This window comes from Geotrypetes seraphini, chromosome 12 (assembly GCF_902459505.1).
Source record: "Geotrypetes seraphini chromosome 12, aGeoSer1.1, whole genome shotgun sequence".
NCBI lineage: Eukaryota > Metazoa > Chordata > Amphibia > Gymnophiona > Dermophiidae > Geotrypetes > Geotrypetes seraphini.
The window spans coordinates 102,649,939-102,672,487 of record NC_047095.1 but is presented as its reverse complement, the minus strand read 5'-3'; the positions used below and the strand labels follow the sequence as shown (position 1 = coordinate 102,672,487).

At 44.0% G+C, this 22,549-nt stretch overlaps 1 protein-coding gene across 1 annotated transcript in view; it reads right to left on the bottom strand.

Moving 5' to 3' along the window:
- The window catches only part of LOC117346197 (vomeronasal type-2 receptor 26-like), a gene marked incomplete at its 3' end in the record, with an annotated part of 36,036 nt that extends 13,818 nt beyond the window's left edge, over nucleotides 1-22,218 (bottom strand). Inside the window, exons 1-2 of the mRNA XM_033915599.1 lie at nucleotides 22,129-22,218; nucleotides 21,638-21,865 (exon numbers count right to left, since the gene is read on the bottom strand). Coding sequence (XP_033771490.1) covers nucleotides 21,638-21,865; nucleotides 22,129-22,218 — 318 coding nt within the window. The remainder of the gene's footprint in view (nucleotides 1-21,637; nucleotides 21,866-22,128) is intronic.
- Between the last annotated feature and the right edge of the window lie 331 nt (nucleotides 22,219-22,549).

Below are 22,549 nucleotides of genomic sequence, written 5' to 3'. Positions count from 1 at the left end.
AATTTTTTATTGCATTCTGGACCTGCCAGTACACTAAAGCTGATAAAACATGCCTAGTTTGGTGTAGATACTGGTAGGCACCTCTATAGGTATGATTTGGATGGTGTTCTTTGTAGGCACCCAATATGGTCAATTACTACACTGTTTATCACCAATTAAAGCAATTAAATTAGGTTGTGATATGGAAATTCAATCTAGGATGGGTTTGAGAAGGCTTCAATTGAAACTCAAGTAATTTAGAACATGAGAACAGTTCCAGACCGACTTTTAAGGTCTGAGTCCTGCAGTTGACAAGATGGTTTTGGATAGGCTGGAGTGGGCTTCAGCAGCAACTTCAGAAGTTGGAACTAGAGAATGATAAGTAAATGCTACCATGGTAATATTACAGTTACCACGGTATTGGGAAGGCCTCAAAAAATCCCTTGAATAGATAGCTATCTAGCTCCAAAGTGTCTTCTGCTTTATGGCAGTCCCAGTTACCACAGGAACTGGATGAACTGTCAATTAAGAGACACCACTCTTTTGAGTTACAGGTGATTTCCAATTGCTTCAAACATGACTGGTCACATTGTGGCAGAAGCACAGCCCATCTTGATGGATGAAGAAGGTAGAAAAAAGCTTGGTGACTATTTTTCTGATCTGTGACTTGCACACTTTCATCCAAGTTAGAACCAACTTCAGAGACATTACTAGGCTCCCTTATGGACACAGTTAGACAACACCTCAACACAGGAAAAAATTGCTTCTCATACAACTGGACCTGACTGCAGCATTCGACCTAGTAGACCATAACATACTACTGCAAATTTTGGACACAATAGATATCTCAGGTAAAGTACACTCATGGTTTGAAGGTTTCCTAAAATCTAGAACTTACAGAGTAAAATCAGATAAAGAAAAATCTGAACCCTGGTCCTACCCCTGCGGAGGACCACAAGGATCCCCATTATCCCTTACCCTATTCAACCTATATACTGCCTCCTTCAGGACATTCCTGGACAAACTAGGCATAACTTCCTTTAGTTATGCAGATGGCATCATTATTCTCATACCTTTTGATCAACCAAAAATCACCATAACAGACACACTACACCGAACAGTAGAAACAGTAGTGACTTGGATGGAAGACCACAAACTGGAACTCAATCCAGACAAAAAAAATTCATCCTCCTCGAAAATAACAAAACCCCAACTATAACCAACATAGAAATCAACTCTATCAATTACCCCATTCAACCCACTCTAAAACTACTAGGAATGACAATAGACAGATGCTGCACCATGCAACCACAAATAAATAAAACAATCCAGAAATCCTTCGCCATTATGAGAAACCTAAGTCAAGTCCGTAAATTCTTCGAAAGAACACAATTCCAGCTCATAGTACAATCCCTAATCCTAGGTATTCTAGATTATTGCAACATCCTCTACCTCCCCTGTCCAGCTACCATGACCAAACAATTCAAAACACAGCCCTAAGACTTGTCTACTCTTTAAGGAAGCATGACCACATTACTGAAGCATTCATCAACTCATACTGGCTCCCAATCCAGGAAAGAATATTATTCAAATTCTACTGCATACTATTTAAAACTATGACGGAGACAGCCCAGCCTACCTGAACAACCGACTCCTCCATACACCACAACCAGACACAGAAAACACACATCCCATTCACATATCCTACAATCAAAGAAGTTAAACGGAAAAATACTTTACGACAACCTCCTAGCCACTTAAACAGCAAAACTGGATAACCAAATCACCAATCTTCTGCTAACAATCACCGACTACAAGTTGTTCAGAAAAGAAATAAAAAACATTCTCTTCAAGAAATCCCTAAAAAGTCTTAACATCAGAATACCCTCCTTCTTCCTATCTTTTTCCTGAGTCTCTGAGTCTACCTGATCTCTTCTTTACCTAATCTTTTGTAATCCGCCTTGAATCGCAAGATAATGGCAGAATAGAAATCTCTAATGTAATGTAATAAGAACATAAGAATTGCTGCTGCTGGGTCAGACCAGTGGTCCATCGTGCCCAGCAGTCCGCTCACATGGCAGCCCTCTGGTCAAAGACCAGCACCTTAACTGAGACTGGCCCTACCAGTGCACGTTCTTGTTCACCAAGAACTTGTCTAACTTTATCCTGAACCCCTGGAGGGTGTTTTCCCCTATGACAGACTCCGGAAGAGTGTTCCAGTTTTCTACCACTCTCTGGATGAAGAAGAACTTCCTTATGTTTGTACAGAATCTATCCCCTTTCAACTTTAGAGTGCCCTATATAATATATATATAATAAGCTTAAAAATATGAAGGCTCAAGCAGTGATTGGGTGGGGAAGTGGTTGGGGGGGGGGCTATCCTCTGATGTGTTGCCTCCATGTCTCTGAGCTATCCTATCATATGTAAAGCCTTATATTCAGGGCCGGAATTTTCCTATAGGCTAACTAGGCTTCCAGCCTAGGGCCTCAAGATCAAGAGGGGCTTACATTCAAATTGTTAGCAAAATTAAAATTACACTATTCTAAAAACCAGTGAACACTAAAACACTGAAACGAAAATAAGGAGAAATTCTACACTTCGGGATCAGAACCGGCTCTGGCCGCAACGGGGCGCCGACTCGGCTTCTCCCTTTCTTTTTCTCGCCCTGGGAGGAGGATCGGGGAGGGAAAAGACGTCAGTCCAGAAACAGCTGGGCAAAGCCAGCCCCGGGGGAAAGAGGCAAAACGTGGATCCGTCAGGATAGGGCGGCCCAGACTGGCATCGGGGGGGGGGGGGTTCAGTGGAAGGGGGATGGGAGGCAGGCAGGCTGGCATCGGAGGGGGGTGGAGGGGTTTAATGGAAGGCAGGCAGGCAGGATGGCATGGGGGTGTTCAATGGAAGGGGGATGGGAGGCAGGCGGGCATCGGAGGGGGATGAGGTGAGGAAGGACACACTGGGGGCACTATGGACATAGGAAGGGGAAATGTGTGTTATGTTTGATTAGTTATTGTTATAAGTACTATATATGGTGCTGAGAATAAATGTTCAAATAAGTGTTCTCGACTTTTTTTTATTTATTATCCGTGTCACATTTTTTATAAAGGTTAGTACCAATAACAACATGTTTCATTTAACATATTGATATATATCACAGTAATGATGTATTTTATTATCTCTCATGTAATTTATAAACTTAAAAATGGGAGGTGAAAGGGCCTCATAAGTGGAATAGCCTAGGGCCTCTTTTCATCTAATCCGGCCCTGCTTATATTTCAAGTCTATTGTATTGCTTATAGAGGGAAGTGTTTTTATCATATATTTGAGTTTTCACTCCCTATTTTGCATACCATTTGATATTTACTTGATTTTCCGTGTCATTTTTTTTACTAAGACTGCTTGAGCCTAGACATCAAAAGCTCAGCATTGGACTTGTTGAGACCAAGTCTTCTCAAGGTCTAAGCCATTAAGGCCTGAAGCAATTGGACGGTAACTTTGCGGAATCAGATTCTGAGAAGGCAGAACTACTAAACAAATACTTCTGTTCAGTGTTCACCCGCGAAGCGTCGGGAGCTGGTCCACAGCTGCAGACGGGAGATAACCAGAAAGACCCGTTTTCAAGATTTCGAATTTACACCCAGTAGCGTCTATGACGAACTATCAAGACTCAAAGTAAACAAAGCCATGGGACCGGATAACCTACACCCCAGAATGCTCAGGGAGTTAAGGGAAGTCCTGGCAGAACCATTATCTGTTCTTTTCAATCTTTCCCTAAGCACAGGAAGGGTCCCCTTGGACTGGAAAACCGCCAACGTAATCCCACTCCACAAAAGGGCTGCAGGACAGAGACAGCAAACTACAGACCAGTGAGTCTCACGTCTATAGTGTGTAAACTCATGGAAACACTGATCAAACAGAATCTTGACACAATCCTAGACGAAGAAAAACTGCGTGATCCACACCAACACGGGTTCACCCAGGGTAGATCCTGCCAATCTAATCTGATTAGCTTTTTTGACTGGGTTACTAGACAACTGGATGCTGGAGAGTCACTGGACGTGGTATATTTGGACTTCAGTAAAGCATTTGATAGCGTCCCTCATCGAAGATTACTGAACAAGCTGAAATCGATAGGATTAGGAGACACTCTAACTACATGGGTTGGGGATTGGCTGAGCGGTAGACTTCAGAAGGTGGTGGTGAACGGTACCCCATCCGAAGCATCGGACGTAATCAGTGGAGTGCTGCAGGGCTCGGTCCTGGGCCCGATTCTATTTTAACTTATTCATAAGAGATATGACGCAAGGACTTAGAGGAAGGGTATCACTGTTCGCCGACGCCGCCAAACTTTGCAACATAGTAGGCAAAAGCTTATTACCTGATAATATGACACACGACCTACTGTTGCTGGAACAATGGTCAACTACTTGGCAGCTAGGCTTCAATGCTAAAAAATGCAAGATAATGCACCTGGGTAAGAGAAACCCGCGTAGAACTTATGTACTAAATGGTGAGAGACCTTGGTTAGGACCATGGCGGAACGCGACCTAGGGGTGATCATTAGTGAGGACATGAAGGTTGCCAATCAAGTGGAGAAGGCTTCCTCCACTTAAGCGTTTAATCAAATATAAATAAAACTTGAAACTTGAAACTTGAAACTTCCTCCAGGGCAAGACAAATGATGGGGTGTATCCGCAGAGGTTTCGTCAGCAGGAGACCTGAAGTCATGATGCCGTTGTACAGAGCCATGGTGAGGCCTCATTTGGAGTTCAGTTTTGGAGACCACACTACCGAAAGGACGTGCTGAGGATCGAGTTGGTTCAGCGAACGGCCACCAGGATGGTCTTGGGGCTCAAGGATCTCACGTATGAAGAAAGATTTAAAAAATTGCGGCTGTACTCACTTGAGGAAAGAAGAGAATGGGGAGATATGATTGAAACATATAAGTACATCACGGGACGCATCGAGTCAGAAGATGATATCTTCTGGCTCAAGGGACCCTCGACCAGCAGAGGGCATCCGCTGAAAATCAGGGGAGGGAAGTTTCATGGCGACTCCAGGAAGTACTTCTTCACCGAAAGAGTAGTGGATCATTGGAACAGACTCCCACTCCAGGTGATAAAGGCCAGCAGCGTGACGGATTTCAAGAGAAAATGGGATACTCACGTGGGATCTTTAAGGGAGTAAATTCAGGGGAGGGGATACTTGGAATGGGCAGACTTGGTGGGCTATAGCCCTTTTCTGCTGCTTTTTTCTATGTTTCTTCTTTAGATAGTATGGGTTTCTCTCATCAGCTGTACCACTGATATTGTAAACTGGATATACATCTCCTTCACTTGCTACCTTGATGTTCTCTTCTGTATACAGATGCTCTCTCTCTCTCTCTCTGGGAGATTGGGGATTTGGTGCTCAGGACAACATGGCACCAGAGAGATGGATTAAAGAATGTCTGGATATGTGATTGCAGATGCATGCTTGCTAGTCTGATGTTTGGAAGAAGTGATCAGTGGGTTCCCACCAAATTCTTAGGATAGAAAACTTCATGTCTCTCTTTACCCTACCATACCTTTGTAAAAGGACCTCTAAAATTACTCAGCTTGGAATAAATCTTTAATATTCTGTAAGAAAATGTAAACTTCAAAATATTAGTGTCCTGGTCACAAAAACAAAGTTTGAGGGGAATAATAGACATTTTCTATACTTTGTGACATAGGCAATTAAGAAAGAACACATTACCCAGGAACAAAAAATATTTCATGATGCACCATTTTTGATAGGACATCTAAATCTGACTTTGGATATTTTCTACAAAATGTCTAAAATTAGAGATGCACAAATGGACATTTTCAAATGGCAGACTGTTGACCATCAAAGTTGTTTTTTTAATCAACTATTTTGACTTCTTGGCTACCAGGATATCTAGGCCAAAAGAACACCCACATTTTAATTACCATTTTTATGTTAAAAAAAATGTCCAAGTTGAAAACATCCAAATCAATCCTATTTAGACATAGGAGGGGTCAGTATTTTGATGGACTGGCCACATAGATATCCAACAGATCAGTGGGCACCTTAGAGGATACTGCAGTGAACTTCATATAAAGGGTACCAGATGTACATCTCACCATAACCCTCTTATAAGTTATACTAAGTCCTCTAAAAGTCCATCAAAACCAAAAGTAGACCCACCTGTCCACCATCCCAATAGCCCTTATGGTTAGAGTGCCTTATGAGACAGGCTTCTCCTTTTCATGGCTCAGTAGTCCACCTACCAGTCTACTTAAGATACCTGTGAGATGCTGTAATAGGCTTTCCCACACTAGATGCTCCTATTCTACTATAGCCCCCACCCTCAGGACAGTACTAGTAATTACAAGGCACCAACTGAAGCTGTGTGGTTGGTTACCCCAAACAAAAATACTCTAAATAAGAGTGAAGTACTTATTAAAGAAACTAACCTCTTCCTTTCACCTCTGAAAGCAATAGGAGGAATTGTAAGCTATGAAAACTCAGGAAAAATGTTACAACTATCGGAATAAAGTTTTATTTAAAATCTGAATGTAATAAAAACAAGAATAACCATTAGCAAACAATTTCCAGAATTAAACACTCTTGGAAGGAAAATTTATACTTTTTCACAAGAAAAATAAATGTCAGATAAGTAAACCTATGGAGGGGCATAATAAAAAAAAACATGTATAAGTCTGCTTTGGGCCTAAGTCACGAGATGCCCAAAGTCGGACATGTCAAAGTCCATTCTTGAAAAATACGTCCAAATTTTTTTTTTATTTTATTTTTTTTTAATCATCTACTTTTATGGCCAGCCATTTGATCATCCAGACCACTAAGTCATCTATCATTATACCCCATTCTTGTCTCCAAAATTGTCCAAGTCAAAAATACCTAGGAGAAGACCTTTTGGACATGGGCAGGGTCAGCAAAGTGAAGGACTGGATAGCCAGACATGGCAAAAGAGTAGTGGTGCACATTACAGGGCACTGCTGTGAACTTCACAAAAAGGGTACCACATAAACATCTTACCACAACTTCCTTGCAGGTCATGGTGAGCCCCCCAAAACCTAGTATGCCCACCTTTCTACCACCCCAATAGCCTTTATGGCTGTAGGTGCCACCTATATGGAAGTACAATAGAGATATGGGGGTTTTGGTGGGTACATATGTTTCACCATGAATGCAGTGGTTAGACTGGCTTATGGGCCTGAGTCCTCCTCTCTATGGTTGTTATGTTATGTTAGTATTTACAGTATATACCACTTATAGCCTAAGTGGTTTACATTCAGGTACTCAAGTATTTTTCCCTATCTGTTCCAGTGAGCTCACACTCTATCTAATGTACCTGGGGCAATGGGGGGATTAAGTGACTTGCCCAGGGTCACAAGGAGCAGCATGTAATTTGAACCCACAACCTCAGGGTGCTGAGGCTGTAGTTCTAACCACTGTGCCACCCACCAGACCATCCCCAGACCACTTAAGCTATCTGTGTTCAGCTCTACTAGGCTTTCCTATTCCAGGTGCTGATGTTCTGGAGGCAGATATGTACTGTACGTTTTTATTTCGATATTTATGGCTGTGTGTGTGTGTGTGAGATCAATGATCACTGGGGCAATGTGTGTGGGTCTGTACTTTGTATCTGCAGTGGTTATCTGGTCACTTTGGATACCTTTTTGCCAATTAGACCTGTTTTTATTTGGCTTAAGTCACTACGTATAAGCTTCGTCTAGGCAGTCTGGTTAAACTTTTGGTTATACTTGTAATATGACTAAGGGCTCCTTTTATCAAGGTGCGCTATGGGGGTCATCACATGCTAACCCCCGCGGCAGCCTAAAATCCTAATGCCTCGTTAATGGAGGCGTTAGGTACTAGCGCGGCAGGCGGTTTAACGTGTGGTATTCTACGCATTAAACCCCTACCGCACTTTGATAAAAGGACCCCTAAGTCTAGATTGGCCCATGTCCCGCCCAAATACTGCCTTCACCATTCCTCCTAAAACGCCCTTTTCAGCTCTGGGTGTACAGCAGTAATGAAAAGGCCTAAGCTGTTTTTAGATATGTCTAAAACCCATTTGATTATCAGCACTTGGATGACTTGTCTTTTAGATCATCCAAGTGCCAATTTAGGCAGGTTTTTAGATGTATTTCTGTTTTGATTATGAGCCCCATTATGTCTATCTTTAAGTCTGAACTATCAAATTTGTGCACAAGTTTGAACACTATTGCTAATTAAAATAATCTGACTCTTTCTGCAATGGTTTTTTTTTTTTTTATCAATAAATGTTTATTGAAAGTTTTTTGTGTAAAATTATACAAACCAGAAATGAAATATCAGGGACAACAGATTTGCAAGCAAGCATACAATGACCACTACAAAAGATCTATAAGTCTCCTAAAGCAGTGTTCTTCAATCTTTTTGCACCCGTGGACCGGCAAAAATAAAATAATTATTTTGTGGACCGGCAAACTACTAGGACTAAAATTTAAAAACCCCATTTACGCACCATCTCCGCGAGCTCGGTCCCCGCAAACCATCTGATCCCATCTGCACAAGCCGCAATTATGATTTTATATTGAATGTATTTTATTAAAGTATAAAAAGAAACAATATTCTGAACAATTGTGATTTTATAAATACAAATATACAGAGCACGGACCAACAAAACCCCTGTCTCCCCTCCCCTTCACATATATCCCCTCTACTATCAAGAAAACTGAACAAGCCAAGTTATTATAGAATGCTACATAGAAATATCATGCTAACAGAATACTGCAGTCCCCAGTTATGTCTCTAGCAGGATATATAATTCAAATCTGATATATTCTAATGACAAAATAGAAATAAAATTATTTTTTTTCTACCTTTTGTTGTCTCTGGTTTCTGCTTTCATCTTCTTTTCACTCTTTTCCTTCCACCATCTGCCCGTTCCATCCAATGTCTGCCCTCTCCCCCTTCCATATGTATCTGACTTCTTTCTATGCCCCTCTTCCTTGTCCATCCTCCTCTCTCCTTTTTACATCATTCAATCCAGCTTCACTGCCTTCTTCATTTTTATCTCTCCTACACCAGATCTAGCATCTTTATCCCTCTCTCATTTCTCTACTGACCCCCTTTCCAGCATCAATGTCTCTCTACTTTCTCATTTCTCTCTCTCCCTTTCTCTCATCTGATCTCTCCATTCCACCCTGACCCCCTTCCCCTCCTGTAATCTTCCTTCCAGCTGTTTCCTTCCTTTTTTCTTTCTCCCTACCCTCCTTCCTTTTTTTCCTTCTCCCTTCCCTCCTCCCTCTATCCAACATTAACTCTCTTCCCATCCCTTTCCCTCCTCCCTCACAGCAGCATCTCTCCTTCTTCTCCCTTCCCTCCTCCCTCTATCCAACATTAACTTTCTTCCCATCCCTTTCCCTCCTCCCCTCCCAGCAGCATCTCTCCTTCTAACTTCCTTCAAGTCCAGTAACAGCTCTCCCTTTTCCAGCACCTTCCCAGCCTCCTACAGGGGCTTCCTCCCCTTCCAGCAGCTCTCGGTACTTGCCTGCAGGAAGTTGCCGGTAAATCACTGCCCTGGCAAATAGGAGAGCTGGTGAGAGGGGAGGAAGTCACTATGAAGGCTCCCCAGGATCTTGTTCGCACATGCTGACCATCTCCCTCCACCTGCACCTGAATTGAAGCTCTCTCCGGTCTAATAGCAACTTCCCCGCGGCCCTCTTCAGCAACTCGGCAGGGGTGGCGATCAAGACATGCTGCCGACGTCGGGACCTTCACTCTCTGAGTCCCGCCTATTTTGTTTCAACTTCCTGTTTCCGAACAGGCAAGACTCACAGAGGGAAGGCCCCGACGTTGGTAGCCTATCTTGATTGCCTGAGGCTGGTAGGAACATTAGTCAGCAGGAACCGCAATCAGGAGGAACCGCAGTCGGCAGGAAATTTAACTGCCGACTTGATCTCGCCGGCCCTACGCGGACCGGCAGAAATTTTCTGCGGACCGACACCGGTCCGCGGACCGGCGGTTGAAGAACTGTGTCCTAAAGCACCCCCCAACAATACAATCATCATAAATTGCCCCCAACGATACCAACAAGCCCCGATATTCAGCAGTAACCAGAACTCCACTAGTCCCCCCCCTACCCCCCAGCTCCACCTCCAGCAAAGAGGGACACCCTGTTGGTTCTTCAGGAGAGTCCCCCCATCCACAATCCCCCCCCCCACAGAAAGAAGCTCAAAATAAAGATTTGATTTTTTCAAGTAGTCGTGTCCAAGTCCGTGTGTAAGTATAATAGTAACCATGACGCTTTGCAATAGACAGTTCCATTTGATAAATAAACTGAAGCTTTAAAGTCCATTCCAATTGAGTAGGTGCTAGTCCCTGTTTCCAATGAGCAGCAATCAAGCATTTAGCTGCCGCCAAACCCCAGCGTCGAAGCTTAGTTTGCCAGGAATATAAACATACATTATAAAGGCCTAACAAGCATCCCTGTGGAGAAAAGAGCAGTAAAATTTGTAACAATTGTGATAGACATCCCACTACTTGCCTCCAGTAAGGCTGCAGAACAGGACAGTCCCACCATATATGCAAAAAGGTCCCCAAGGCCAACCCATATCTCCAACACAATGCCGAAGCACTAGGAAACATTCGGTGGAGACGTTCCAGCGTATAATACCACCGAATGACCACTTTATAGGCATTTTCCTTAATAAGTGCACAAGAGGAGGCCTTGCCTACTTCCGTAGTGATCATTGCCCACTCCTCAACAGAAAAGGTACAATGCAAATCCCCCTCCCAAGCCCGCTGGTAGAGAGCCGGAAAAGAAAAGGAGCCCCGAATATATTGGTATAGAACAGAGATAGGCTTCCTAAGAGTGACCCACTGTGAGCAAAAGGATCGAGAGATTGAATGGGTCCCCGATACCACTCCTGAGAGTGAAGAAAATGATGTATTTGAGAATAGGCCAGAAAATCTCCTCTGGGCAAGGCAGCACCAAGCCGGAAGGTTTCAAAAGACACCAGGACCCCCTTCCGAAGCACATCTCGAAAAGTATACAACCCTAATTGTTCCCACCCCACAAAAACAGAACTCTGCCTACCGGCTGGGAACATGGGCTCCTTCCGCATTGCACCAAGAACCGATGGGACTACCCCAGTCCCCCAACGCCGTCGAGCAACACACCACACTTTCAAAAGATGTTCCAAAAATGGATTCCCTGGAACCGCCAATTTCCTGACACCAATGGAAGAAGACCAAAGCCAATGTTTCAAACAAGGGCGTCCCACAAAATGCTGTTCCATGCGTACCGCCAACTTACAGTCGGCGATCTCCCAATCTAATAAGAGCCGTAGCTGAGCGGCCCGGTAGTACCAAAACAAATTTGGCACCGCACGCCCCCCTCTGTCCCTGGCCGCCCACAGAGCAGCTCTAGAAATACGAGGAGATCTCCCCTGCCAAATAAAATGAAAAAACAAATTATGTAATTGTTTCAACACCATATTGGGGACAGAAATCGGTAACGTTTGAAAAAGAAAAAGCAAACGGGGTAGAACATTCATTTTCAAAACTGCAATGCGACCCCACCAGGACAACCAAAACCCATTCCATCGTTGAATATCAGTCCGGATTTGGTGAATAATCCGTGCATAATTAGCTGTATACAATTGGGATAGGTCAGCAGGTAAACGAATCCCCAAATAGCGGATAACCCCAAGAGCCCAGCGAAAAGGAAACCGGACAGCCAAGTGACGTTGATCCTCTTCCCCCAAATTAACACTCAACAATTCAGATTTATCCATATTCACCGTAAACCCCGAAACCTGCCCATACTCCAAAAAAAGATCAACCAGAATTGGCAAGGAATCCTCCGGGTCCCGGACGTACAATAACACATCATCGGCAAACAATGCCAAACGATGTTCAATATCCCCCACCGTCACACCTAATAAATCTCCATGTTCCCGAATACGAATGGCCAGAGGTTCCATAGAGAGAGCAAACAACAGGGGAGACAAAGGGCAACCCTGTCGAGTGCCTCTCGCTATAGAAAAAAACTCATTATAAACCCCATTAATACACACAGTGGCCCTAGGGGCCTCATAAAAGGCTTGCACCCAGGCCAAAAAGAAAGCCCCCAACCCCATCCGAGTCATCACTTGCCATAAGAACTCCCATTCAACCTGATCGAAAGCTTTCTCTGCATCAATCGCCAAAAAGGCTATTTTAGCAGTAGTCCGCTGTGCAGCCCACATGAGATGTAATGTTCGTCTAATATTATCACAAACCTGCCGCTTTTGAACAAAACCTGATTGATCCAAATGCACCAAAGAGGGCAGTACCCGTCCCAAGCGAAGCGCTAAAACTTTCGCTAAAATTTTTGCATCAGTATTCAATAACGAAATCGGCCGATATGACCCACACCCAGTAGGATCCCTGCCCGGTTTAAGCAGGACCGAGATCCCAGCCTCCCCCATAGTGGAAGGCAACAGGGAACCGCCCCGTACCCCATTCGCAACCCGAACCAACAACGGAGCAAGAACCTCACGAAAAAGTTTATAAAACTGATTAGTATACACATCCAGGCCAGGCGATTTACCCAACTTCAAATTAGCAATGACTCCCAAGACTTCTCCCAATTCAATAGGCTCATTAAGCAAATCTCTATCCACGTCCGAAAGTCGAGGTAGCCGCAACCCCGAGAGGTATCCCTCAATAGCTGTGAAATCTCGCCCCCTCGAAGTCCGATATAAATCAGAATAATATTTAAGAAAAACCGAGCTAATCGCCGAATCCGTACGATGCACCGTACCCCTCAAATCCCGTATCGTTGTAATAGCCGCTCTCGCCTGCTTCAGTTTAGTAAGCCTAGCCAAGCGAGATCCAGGTGTATTATTGTACTCATAAACCATTTGACGCAAGCGCTCCCTCAAAAACTCATATTCCTCCATCTGCAGTAAAGAAAGTTCCGCACGTACCTTAACAAGATGCTCATATACTAAGGGGTCCTGGTGTCTCTGATGCAGCCTCCCTAACTGCTCTAGCTGTTCATGAAGTGCCAATGAACGCTGCGCCCGTAGACGCTTACGACGAGCACCCCACTTAATAAAAATACCCCGTACTACCACCTTCAGGGCATCCCACAAATTCGCATCGCTGACCGTATTATTATCATTAATCTGAAGGTACTGGTCTACTGTCACACTCACCTCCCGAACCACAGCTGGATCTTTCAATAAAGACTCATTTAGTCTCCAAAAACGATGTCCTTCCCCTGCCCAATAACCTGTACAAGCTACCCATACTGGCGCATGATCAGAAATTTGAATAGCTCCAATTTCAGCCTTTCGAATCCCACCCCACGAATTACGATGGACCCATAGCCCATCTATACGTGCATACGATCTATGTGCATGTGAGTAATGAGTATAAGAATGCTGTGTGGGATGCGACAACCTCCAGCAGTCCACCAAGCCCAGAGAAGAGAACAAAGACAGTAAAGCCTGTCTAGCAGCCCTAGACGGAGATCGAGTCCCACCCAGAGAATGATCCAGAGTAACATCTGGTGTAACATTAAAGTCCCCACCAAGGTAAACAGAGCCCTTCACAAAACCAACCAGATCAGCTTTAAGAGACCCAAAATAGCTGGCCTGGCCTGTATTGGGGCCATATAAGTTGATAAGGGTGATGGTACGACCCTGTAAAGAAGCCACAAGGGCTAAACATCTCCCACCACCATCACGGTAAACTTGATTGACCACCAGCCCCAATCCCTTTCGTACCAATATGGCCAAACCCCCCACCTTCTTCCCCGGTGTCGACCCCTGGTGGGTCCAGATCTGATCCATAAGAGGGGGAACGTAAAACTGCCACATCTCGAGGCCTCAAGTGTGTTTCCTGAAGTAAACAAACATCCCATTGCATACGAGCCAATTCTTTACACACTATACTACGCTTACCCGGACTATTAAGCCCATTAACATTCCACGAACCTACAGTGAAGAGCTTCTCATCCACCCTCCCCTTCCCACCCCCCACCCTAACCCCCCCAGTCCCCCCCCCCCTCCCCTGCGCTGCACCGAACCCTTAGCTCCAGGATTCGCCAGCGCGTAGAAAGTGCAATCCTCCCCCAAAGGCAATCATCACCCATCCACAAAGTCAAAGAAACTCCCAAAGGATGCATCCACCAACAGTCACAATGTGCCACACCACACACCTCCACCCTGTATTCCACTCCCAATCACTCCCACCACCCACCAACCCCCCAACAGGCAAACCATGAGTCTCATCACAACCCAAACTCAAACAACCAGTTAACCATACAACCCAATACACGCACTTTGGTAATATAACATGCTAAACAGAATGAAAAGCACCAGTCCAAGAGAGCATTGATCGAGCCAAAGTCTCTAACTCCACCAGACAGTGCCACCAGGTCCACTCATAACCGGCTTAGGCAAAGCCCGGTAGCAAGGCAGGCCAAAAAAGAGTTACCAGTATGCAAACACCTTCAGGTCTGGGGCCTCGCAGATTTCTTGCCCGAGCGCAGCGCGGTACTCCAAGGCTCACTCTGTGCAGATGTAGATGCCACAGCCGGAGGCCGCTCTTCGTCCAGCCCAGGGCTCGCATCTCTGCCCAGGCTTCCGACACCGTGCTCACACGCCGAGAGGAACCATTAATGGTCAGCCACATGCCGAAGGGAAAGAGCCAACGATATTTATTGCCCCCAGAGCGCAACGCTCGTGTGACATCTTGAAACGCTCTCCGCTTCTGCAATGTAGCCCATGCCAGATCCTGAAAAACTCCACCGGAGAGCAGATTGTCGACGGCCTGCCAGCAAAATCCGTTCCTTTAAGGGAAACGCCCCAAAGCAAGCGATGATATCACGAGTGCCCTGGGCTCGGGCAGCACCCAGACTGCGATGGGCACGCACCAGCACAATGGAATCAGGTATATCAGCCCCATCAGCGCACAGCAAATGCTCACAAAATGCTCTAACCACCGCTTTACAATCTCTGTAAGCCTCAATTTTAGGGATGCCTTTAAAGCGCAGATTGCAGCGCCAAGAGCGGTTTTCAAGGTCCTGAACTTGATTCTGTAGGTCCCAGAGCTCATTGGATAGGCGTCCCGTAACATCAGTGGTAGTGGACACCGCCATAGTTAATGTGGCCACGTGGTCTTCAGAAGCCGAGACGCGCGCTCCCAATGCACTGACCTCTGACTTCAGCTCTGCAATCGCCGCTCTTACATCCCCCCGCACTCTGATGATTTCAGCCTTTAAGTCTTTGAACCAGTCTGTCATGGATTTCGGAGGTGCATCTCCAGCTTCCCCCATCTGATTCGGAATGCCCTCATCCTCCGACTCAGAGGGAATCGCCGATCCGGCCGCCATCTTTTTTTTCTCCCCCATGCTGCCCACTGCCTCCGGGCCTGATTTTTCCGGCAGGTCGCCAAAGAATTTACATTTTTTGTGGCGTTTGCGAGTCGCCATAGAAGGGGGACCCCGGATCGCTCAAAAAAGTGGCAAAAAACCGCACTTTGGAAGCGCTCAGCACTCAGTTAAGCAAAAGCCCGACGGAGCTCCTGCTTTAAGCTGCCATTCAGCGAGATGACGTCACTTCCTCCCCTCTTTCTGCAATGTTTTATCTTACAGGTGAAACTGAAGTTTGGAGTTGACTGGATTTTGTCTTCTCAGAACCAGGTAAGTGTGTGAAATTCTTTCTTTTTCTTGCTCGTGGTGGGTACCGGCCCCTCTTGACTGAAGTACTCTGAGGATTTTGCAACAACCTACTAACTTAACTCAAAAAGGAAAACCCCTATTTCCTATTAAAAAAAAGTATATTTATTTTCTATTTAAACTAAACTAAACTAAAACTTAACCTTATATACCAGGTCTTCAACCAAACGAAGCTTGACACAGTTAACAATAAATTAAAAACAAAATAAAGTAAACTGAAATACAAGAGAATTAGTTTTCAAAATGTTTAGCGAATGAAAAAGTTTTTAGAAGTTTACAGAAGAGTTGGAAGGAACTGGGACAAAGGTAAATTTAAAGATGACTTTGTTGCAATTGGCTAAAAAAACCCAACATATAACTGAGTGAGCCCTAAACTAAACCTTCCTACAAAAATAGAAGCAAAATCGGAATAGATTCTCAATTTTCAAAATCTGTTTCTTACATTAGATAAGATTTATAGCCAGTCCTCACAAAAATATCAAGAGACTGTGAATTGTCAAAAATAACACCCAAGATCACAAATAAATGTAGTTCTTTCAGGTTCACACAAACCAGTAATATATGATTCCTTTGAAACAAATGGTTATAGCCAGGTCACCTTTTTCAATTTCCAATAATGCCTGACACATATAAATTTAAAATCAGAGGAGCAGTCTTAGGGCTCCTTTTACAAAGGTGTGCTAGTTTTTTTAACGCGGGCACTAGCTGAAAAACTACCACCTGCTATTCTGCGCGTTAAGGCCCTAACGCACCTTTGTAAAAGGAGCCCTTAAAGTCTCGCACAGACAGGAGCTGTGTTACTTTTGCCTCAGACAAATAGGGTGGACATCTAAATCTAAAATCAGAGGAGTAGTCTTAGGGCTGCTTTTACAAAGGTGCGCTAGTGTTTTTAGCGCAGGCGCTAGCCGAAAAACTACCACCTGCTTAAAAGGAGGTGGTAGCAGCTAGCGCGGGTGGCAATTTAGCGTGCGCTATTCTACGCGTTAAGACCCTAACGCACCTTTGTAAAAGGAGCCCTTACAAGTCTTGCACAGATAGGAGCTGTGTTACCTTTGCCTCAGACAAAGAGGATGGACACAATAGAAATCAGCATTCTTTATCCTCGATGGAGTTAGATACTAAAATATCTGTTAAATTTACTATTTTTAGTGATTGATGAAAACTAAGAATATTATACAGTCAATTAAAATGAATAGGGAACTCTCTCACAAAAATCCAGTCCAGCGGTTCTAACCTTACAGAACCACACTCATGCACTGAAAGCCAAATTAAACCTACAGGCTCTATCTAGTCCTTTTACTAAGGTGCGGTAGCCGATTTAGCATGTGCTAAATGCTAATGTGCACCAACACGTCCATAAGATATAATGGACAAGAGAGGAGGTGGGACCGCTGGATGAAGGAGATAGGAAGGGAGTGGTGAAGGAGGAAAAGGAAGCTGCAGATAGACTAAACATGTTCTTTTCATCAGTATTTACAAGAGAGGACATATCCAACGTGCAGGAACCTGAAAAAATCTTTAAAGGAGATCAAGCAGAAATATTAAAATCCATGGAGGTGAGCCTTGAAGATGTGCTCAAGCAGATAGATAGATTAAAAATTGACAAATCTCCAGGCCCAGATGGAATCCACCCTAGGGTATTGTGGCCACCACTATAGCCCAGGGCAGGGCTCTGCAGTAATTTTGATGGCTACAACAAACTGTGCATTAGCGTGTGACCCGACATGGAGCCACCCTGCAGGACTGGACTTTTCAACCGAACTCACAATTAATTCAAACAAAAAATAAAGCCTCAACCATAGGGTTGTTTAGAAAAATAGTTCTTTTTACTTGATTCGTTAAGGCAGGTAAGTACTTCCTCCAACTTTGTAACATCAGTTATAGCAATAAAGAGAACAAAAACAAAACTTACAAAAAGGGCAAGAAACTAAAGCAGTCCATAATGAAGTCTCAACTTTCTTCCCCTGCTTATCAGGTCCCAATGGCTCTGGGGATCCAGCTCTTTGTAGAGCCAGTACTGCCTGCTCCAAAACAGGTATTTTATTCCATCAAAATAAAGTTCAGCATTTAAGTTTCCTCAATTTCCAATCATTAAATGAAATAAAGGAAAGCCTCTGGCCTCTGCCAGGAATAGGAGAGTGCAACAGGTTTTGCCAAAATAAAGGCCTACAGTTAGGCTTTCAAAAATCCCTCCCAAGGTGGCAGCAAAACCTCTCCCCACACACTCCTAGCTTCCTTCCAAAACAACATTCAAGAAAAAACAAAAACAGCACACAAACAGTCCAAAACACATCACACTCACTGTTTGTGGCTTGAAGCCAGGTCCACCTGCATTAATTCAGGATAATTGGATTCACATCCAGTACAAGCTTCTTGGAAGTCCATAAGCTCCTCGCTCTGGAATGGTAAGTCTTCTGCTTGTTCAGCCTCAGTCCATTCCATCGGTATAGGCCTGTTGTCCCTGTTAGGCCCAGGTGAATCCTTAGGGAGGCAAGACCTAAACTTCCTCCCTAACTGCTTGCTGGCTTGAATGCCACTGCTGGCTTATGTACTCTAGGGGCGTGCCTTATTCTGGGAGTGTCAGCAGAAGTCCAGGGGCCTCTAGAGCTCCCCTGGTGGTGACTAGGATAAAACTCACTCCCTTCTTCCTCAGATAAAACTGGCTCCTCCTGGTGGTCACTGGCATTATCTCCCACAATATACCTCTGGGAGATCCTGGGTTTTTCCTTCCGGGGTTTTGTTTTTACTTTTTCCCCCAGCTTATCTGGGACCATGGCAGGCCTTGTGTCTGCTTGGTCACAGTATTGAAAGAGCTAAAAGAGGAAATAGCGGAATTATTACAGCAGGTTTGTAATCTATCCCTGAAAACAGGCATAATCCTGGAGGATTGGAAGATTGCAAATGTTACTCCCATCTTTAAAAAAGGATCAAAAAGAGACCTGGGGTACTACAGACCGGTAAGTCTGACGTCGGTTCCTAGGAAGATGGCAGAAGCGCTGATAAAAGACAGCATTGATGAGCATCTAGAAAGGAATAAACTCATGAAAACAAGCCAGCATGGATTCTGCAAGGGAAAATCGTGCCTAACGAACTTATTGCATTTCTTCAAAGGAATAAACAAGCAAATGGACAAAGTAATCCCCATAGACATCGTATACTTGGATTTCCAAAAAGCCTTCGACAAGGTACCCCATGAACACTTACTTAGGAAACTAAAGAACCATGGGGTGGAAGAGGATGTACATAGATGGATCAAAAATTGGTTGGTGGGTAGGAAGCAAAGGGTAGGAGTGAAGAGCCATTACTCGGACTGGAGAAGGGTCACGAATGGTGTTCACAGGCGTTGGTACTTGGACCGCTGCTGTTCAATGTATTCATAAATGGCATAGAAACAGGGCTGAAGTGCGAAGTTATAAAATTTGCTGACGACACAAAACTTTTTAGTAGGGTTAGGAATAAAGAGGACTGTGAAGATCTACAAAGGGACCTGAACAAACTAGGAGAGTGGGCAAATAAATGGCAGATGAGGTTCAATGTAGAGAAATGTAAAGTCTTGCATGTAGGAAACAGAAACCCGATCTACAGCTATACGATGGGAGGGCTGGTAATGGGTGAAAGTAGCTTAGAGAAGGACTTAGGGGTACTGGTGGACAAAACAATGAAGCTGTCGGTACAGTGCGCAGCGGCCTCTAAGAAGGCGAACAGAATGCTAGGTATTATCAAGAAAGGTATCACAACCAGAACGAAGGACGTTATCCTACCGTTGTATCAGGCGATGGTGCGCCCGTATCTGGAGTACTGTGTCCAATATTGGTCGCCATACCTTAAGAAGGATATGGCGATACTCAAGAGAGTTCAAAGGAGAGCAATGCGACCGATAAAGGGTATGGAAAACCTTTCATATGCTGAAAGATTGGAGAAACTGGGCCTCTTCTCCCTGGAGAAGCGAAGGCTTAGAGGGTATATGATAGAGACTTACAAGATCATGAAGGGCATGGAGAAAGTAGAGAGGGACAGATTTTACAAACTTTCAAAAACTACAAGAACGAGAGGGCATTCGATAAAATTAAGAGGGGACAGATTCAGAACCAATGCTAGGAAGTTCTTCTTCACTCAAAGGGTGGTGGACATCTGGAATGCGCTTCCAGTGGGCGTGATATTGCAGAATACGCTACTGGGTTTCAAGAAGGGATTGGATGATTTCCTGAAGGAAAAGGGGATTGAAGGGTACAGATAAAGGATTACTATATAGGTCCTGGACCTGATGGACCACCGCGTGGGCAGAATGCTGAGCGTGATGGACCTCTGGTCTGACCCAGCAGAGGCACTGCTTATGTTCTTATGTTAGCATTTAGCACACGTTCTAAAATGGCTACCGCACCTTTGTAACAGGACCCACATATTATTTAGCTAAACAGACACTCAGTACTCAAATTTTACAGATTGACAAAGACAGCCACCAACGCACAGCTGCTTATCACAAATGCTCCCTTCCAACTGCCAAACCAGCAGGTTTAGAACTTCCAATCACCACTTCTGATCTCTACCAGGGGAAGCATCATGCATGTAACAGCGATCAGGTTTCAAGGTTTATTAACAATTTCTTATACCGCTTAATCCAAAATTCAAAGCGGTGTACAATAAAATCCATCATCAGCATACAAAGGCACAAAACAGAAGATTAAAAACAAAACATATCATAACTGGGGATTGGTTAATAAAAACAAAAACATATACACCAGACAAACAGAAGTAAAACAAGAGGGAAAAGGGAGGAACTACAATAAGTAAAGAAAAGAACAAATAAGGAAAGTGTTGACCTGAAGAACAACAGTGAGATTATTTCCCTTACGAGGGCAGTTATATATCAAAAGCATCTAAGAATAGAAAAGTCTTCAACTTTATCTTAAAAGGCCTACGGAAATTAGCCCTGCAAACAAAAAGCATCCAGTTAAAATATACCCCCACCATAAATGTAATATCAAATAAACTCCTTTTCCTTATTCCCTACCTTCAGGAACTTCTTTTTCTTTTATTTCTTATATTTTTCCTTCTCCTGCAAGCCCTCCTCCCCAGGCATAGTCTCAGCATGCAACCAACAAATAGCTCTGCCTTGAACCATTACTTGGTAACCCCAAAGCATCCACCATGAGTAGTGTGACCATATGGCTCCAGAAAAAAGGGGATGGATTGAGACATCCGGGTTTTACTTCCATTGAAAGCAATGGAAGTAAGGAGAACAGATTGAGACATCTTGGTTGCTTTCAATGGAAGTAAAACCCGGATGTCTTAATCCGTCCCCTCTTTTCTGGAGCCATATGGTCACACTAAATGAGAGACTGAAGCCCCAGCAGGCCAAACCTCTCAACACCAACGCAGATCAAGCTGTACCTCCCAGCACAATCCCCAACTGGGCTCATTCACCTACTTTCTGCCACAAGGCTCATGGTTTTCTACTCCTGGCCCTCTCCTATTTCTTTTGTGCTTCTTTAAGCCTCAGTCCGGACCTCCTTCTTCTGGATGGACCACAGACCTGACACAATCAGTGATGCAATCACCGCCAACTCAGCCCATGATTTGGTCAATGGCTACACTGACTCTAGAACCCCCTAGGACAGGGGTGTCCAATGTCGGTCCTCGAGGGCCGCAGTCCAGTCGGGTTTTCAGGATTTCCCCAATGAATATACATGAGGTCTATTTGCATGCACTGCTTTCATTGTATGCTAATAGATCTCATGCATATTCATTGGGGAAATCCTGAAAACCTGACTGGATTGCGGCCCTCGAGGACCGACATTGGACACCCCTGCCCTAGGATTTAGCAAAACCAACAACAGCCAATAATGAAGCAGAACAACTACTATTTGTTTTCTCACAACATGCAATACCTTTTGTATTATGAGGCATCTTACATAAAGTTTCATAACTCTCACCTGAGCAAATGAAGCCTCCCATACTATCATGTTTTCATTGATGGTGAAATCCTCCCCAGGGGCAGCATAAGGTTTATAACTTCCAACAATTTTATATTGCACTGTTCCATTTGGCAGAAAGATCAGATTAGTAATACTGTATTCCATGGCTAGGTCTCCAATTCCATCAAAAAAGATGTCTTCACCAAGCACGTTTTTAAAGTGTATATTCTTCAGATAACGATGAAGCTGAAAAACAAATGACACATTTTCAGGAATGCCTGGAACTGCCAATTTCCCTTTTATGTATGTAATTGTTTAAGAATAATTATAATTTGCCAGTTTGATATTCACTCACAAGGGCACACATTAAAAACACAATGATACCTAAATCCTTTTCTGGGTGATGACTTCTAATGTTGAACTTGGTATCGTTTGGGTTATTCTTCCCTATGTGCACCATTTTGAACTTGTCCACATTGAATTTTACCTGTTTAGTCTCCCACACTCACAAGGTCCTCCTGTAGTTTCTCACAATCTGCTTTCAATTTGACAATGTTGAAAAATGTTGAGTCATTGGCACTTTTGAATACCCCACTCATGTTAGATTTCAGTCCTTATCTATTGCAGTGTCCACACCCTATTATATTAATCTGGATAACTTCTTTGATCAGTGAGATTCTTCAAACAGGCTGCTTTCCAATGAGCATGGAGTTGATAGTGTTAATACCTATTCCTAATCTGAGGGTTTGGATCTTTCTCAACACCTCACATATTAGGCCAATTGCAAGTATGCCCTTCGTTTCCAAATTGGTTTACACCAGAGCTGGTCCTTGAGATCTACTGGCAGGCCAGATTTTCAGGATATCCACAATGAATATGCATAAGAGCGATTTGCCTGCACTGCTTTCTTGGTATGCAAATCTCTCTCAT